General features: G+C 40.7%; 1 protein-coding gene across 1 annotated transcript in view; it reads left to right on the top strand.

Annotated features, from left to right (window-relative positions):
* blk (BLK proto-oncogene, Src family tyrosine kinase) overlaps positions 1-228 on the top strand; it is a 38,595-nt gene extending 38,367 nt beyond the window's left edge. Inside the window, exon 13 of the mRNA XM_036976393.1 lies at positions 1-228. This exon is cut by the window's left edge and continues 25 nt beyond it. Coding sequence (XP_036832288.1) covers positions 1-178 — 178 coding nt within the window. The 3' untranslated portion in view covers positions 179-228.
* Positions 229-4,126: the final 3,898 nt, after the last annotated feature.

The raw sequence follows: 4,126 nt of genomic DNA, 5'->3' as shown, positions 1-4,126 counted from the left end.
TAACCTGGACAGGTGTTACAGGATGCCCTGTCCGGAGGGTTGTCCTGAGGAACTATATGACCTCATGATGACCTGCTGGAAGGAGAGACCAGAGGAACGGCCCACCTTCGAACACCTGCAGGAAACTCTCAATGACTTCTTCATCGCCACTGAGGGACAATACGAGATGCAGATCTGACGGTGAACTCAAAGTCATCATTCAATGCTTCTGTCAAAGCCCCCCCCCCCCCCCCCAGGACTAATGTCAACGTTTAAAAGTTATTGTTGTAACGCTCGAGGAACACATGGAAATTTCATCTCTACATCCTTACATGTCCATAGTACGAGATGCAGCCCTGATTGAACCAAGCCATGACGTAGTGAGATTGGCCTGGTTGGCCCATGTTTACTCAACACAGATCTACTCGAGTTGCTGCCTGGAACCTAAAGCTAAAAAAGACCATGTGAAAAGATAAGAAAATATCAAAGCCAGGACAGTTTGTTTCGGGTCGGCACAGCGGTGTGAAAAGAGTACAAGGACTTTTTCACAGCACAGTCCGAGATTCAGCCCCGAGACTGGTTCATTAATACAAGAGGACGGCAATGGAAACCTCACAGAGTTTGAAGTAGAAATAGACTCCTGCATCTGACTGCACTTATTTACGTCGGTCCTCTTGTCTGTTAAGGACTTGTGGCATTGCCATAGAGAGATACATGGATTTAAACAGACAGACTGATGAAACGAGACAAAACGAGAGGCCAATGGATTGACCAAGATGACGATATGGGACCGATAGAGACACAAACTGATCCTGAGACGGGTGGGGTGGGGTGGGGTGGGGTGCAACGGTGTTTTGGCATGGTTTTGGTTATGGTATGGGCACGGTCGGGACAAGACCTCACGGACTTTGCCTTCATCCTCATAGACTTGCCTACATACTACTCTTTCTCCTTGGTTCCTCGGGGAAAAAAAGGCTTCTACAAGAAAGAACCCAACAGAACATATCTACATGTCTGGCCTCCTCTGCTCCTTTATACAGTCATTGTAATGTGCATACAACGCTATAGGGCCCCTGAATTATGAAATTTGATCAATAAAGATGTATATTATTGGTAATTTAATTGATGCTGCATTTCGAGTGAATTTTGAGAACCATATGACATGAGCTTACGGTAAAGTCCCCACATGGTAAAATGACTATTTGTGCCTACTGTGGTAAATATTGACGAGCTGATAAAATAGCAGTAAGTGCACTGTAGGATGATAGATGGGTAGGATCTTACTGGGTACATTGTTACAATGGGGATGGTTGTTAGATTGTGACAAGCAACCTCAACATCAATGTTAATTTGTTAATTAAGATGCTAGTTACTCCATGGCTTGACCTAGAAACTCAGTCTTGAAATAAAACTCTCCCTTTTCCCTCTTTTCAATAAAAAAACAAAGTCATTGCTTATGGATACTCCCATCATACAACTCTTTGGGTAGCCTAGTGGTTAGAGTGTAGAGGCGGCAGGGTAGCCTAGTGGTTAGAGTGGAGGGGCGGCAGGGTAGCCTAGTGGTTAGAGTGTAGAGGGGGCAGGGTAGCCTAGTGGTTAGAGTGTAGAGGGGGCAGGGTAGCCTAGTGGTTAGAGTGGAGGGGCGGCAGGGTAGCCTAGTGGTTAGAGTGTAGAGGGTGCAGGGTAGCCTAGTGGTTAGAGTGTAGAGGGGGCAGGGTAGCCTAGTGGTTAGAGTGTAGAGGCGGCAGGGTAGCCTAGTGGTTAGAGTGTAGAGGGGGCAGGGTAGCCTAGTGGTTAGAGTGGAGGGGCGGCAGGGTAGCCTAGTGGTTAGAGTGTAGGGGCGGCAGGGTAGCCTAGTGGTTAGAGTGGAGGGGCGGCAGGGTAGCCTAGTGGTTAGAGTGGAGGGGCGGCAGGGTAGCCTAGTGGTTAGAGTGTTGGACTAGTAACCGTAAAGGTTGCAAGATTGAATCCCCGAGTTGACAAGGTATTAATCTGATGTTCTGCCCCCCTGAACAAGGCAGTTAACCCACTGTTCCTAGGACGTCATTGACAATAAGAATTTGTTCTTATTAAAGCTGACTTGCCTTGTTAAATAAAGGTTAAAGGTTAAAAGAAATGACACACGTCAAATGCAGTTTGACAACTAAAATAACAGTGAGGATTATTGAGATCTCAATCAAGCAGAACTTTCCTGGTCATTATATATTTATATTATATTTAGTGTAACTAAAGCAGCCCTATTTACTGAGTCAACTCTGTCAGTCGGGAAAACCTTTTCGCTCTAAATAAAATGAAGACCCTTCTGTTTCAGAAGGTCTGAATCTTAAGCAATGTACACATGTTGTAGGCTACATGTTGTTTTAAAATACAGTAAACCAACATAGCCACTGTAGTAGGCTACATGTTGTTTAAAAATACAGTAAACTAACATAGCCACTGTAGTAGGCTACATGCTGTTTAAAAATACAGTAAACCAACATAGCCACTGTAGTAGGCTACATGTTGTTTAAAAATACAGTAAACTAACATAGCCACTGTAGTAGGCTACATGCTGTTTAAAAATACAGTAAACTAACATAGCCACTGTAGTAGGCTACATGCTGTTTAAAATACAGTAAACTAACATAGCCACTGTAGTAGGCTACATGTTGTTTAAAATACAGTAAACTAACATAGCCACTGTAGTAGGCTACATGTTGTTTAAAAATACAGTAAACTAACATAGCCACTGTAGTAGGCTACATGTTGTTTAAAATACAGTAAACTAACATAGCCACTGTAGTAGGCTACATGTTGTTTAAAATACAGTAAACTAACATAGCCACTGTAGTAGGCTACATGCTGTTTAAAATACAGTAAACCAACATAGCCACTGTAGTAGGCTACATGTTGTTTAAAATACAGTAAACTAACATAGCCACTGTAGTAGGCTACATGTTGTTTAAAAATACAGTAAACTAACATAGCCACTGTAGTAGGCTACATGTTGTTTAAAATACAGTAAACTAACATAGCCACTGTAGTAGGCTACATGTTGTTTAAAATACAGTAAACCAACATAGCCACTGTAGTAGGCTACATGTTGTTTAAAATACAGTAAACCAACATAGCCACTGTAGTAGGCTACATGTTGTTTAAAATACAGTAAACTAACATAGCCACTGTAGTAGGCTACATGTTGTTTAAAATACAGTAAACTAACATAGCCACTGTAGTAGGCTACATGTTGTTTAAAATACAGTAAACCAACATAGCCACTGTAGTAGGCTACATGTTGTTTAAAATACAGTAAACCAACATAGCCACTGTAGTAGGCTACATGTTGTTTAAAATACAGTAAACTAACATAGCCACTGTAGTAGGCTACATGTTGTTTAAAATACAGTAAACTAACATAGCCACTGTAGTAGGCTACATGTTGTTTAAAATACAGTAAACTAACATAGCCACTGTAGTAGGCTACATGTTGTTTAAAATACAGTAAACTAACATAGCCACTGTAGTAGGCTACATGTTGTTTAAAATACAGTAAACTAACATAGCCACTGTAGTAGGCTACATGCTGTTTAAAATACAGTAAACTAACATAGCCACTGTAGTAGGCTACATGTTGTTTAAAATACAGTAAACCAACATAGCCACTGTAGTAGGCTACATGTTGTTTAAAATACAGTAAACTAACATAGCCACTGTAGTAGGCTACATGTTGTTTAAAATACAGTAAACCAACATAGCCACTGTAGTAGGCTACATGTTGTTTAAAATACAGTAAACTAACATAGCCACTGTAGTAGGCTACATGTTGTTTAAAATACAGTAAACCAACATAGCCACTGTAGTAGGCTACATGTTGTTTAAAAATACAGTAAACCAACATAGCCACTGTAGTAGGCTACATGTTGTTTAAAATACAGTAAACCAACATAGCCACTGTAGTAGGCTACATGTTGTTTAAAATACAGTAAACTAACATAGCCACTGTAGTAGGCTACATGTTGTTTAAAAATACAGTAAACCAACATAGCCACTGTAGTAGGCCAAATGTTAAAAATACAGTAAACTAACATAGCCACTGTAGTAGGCTACATGTTGTTTAAAATACAGTAAACTAACATAGCCACTGTAGTAGGCTACATGTTGTTTAAAA

Source organism: Oncorhynchus mykiss, chromosome 4, assembly GCF_013265735.2.
Source record: "Oncorhynchus mykiss isolate Arlee chromosome 4, USDA_OmykA_1.1, whole genome shotgun sequence".
NCBI lineage: Eukaryota > Metazoa > Chordata > Actinopteri > Salmoniformes > Salmonidae > Oncorhynchus > Oncorhynchus mykiss.
Note: the sequence above shows the minus strand (reverse complement) of the source record. Positions and strands in the feature narration are given on the sequence as shown.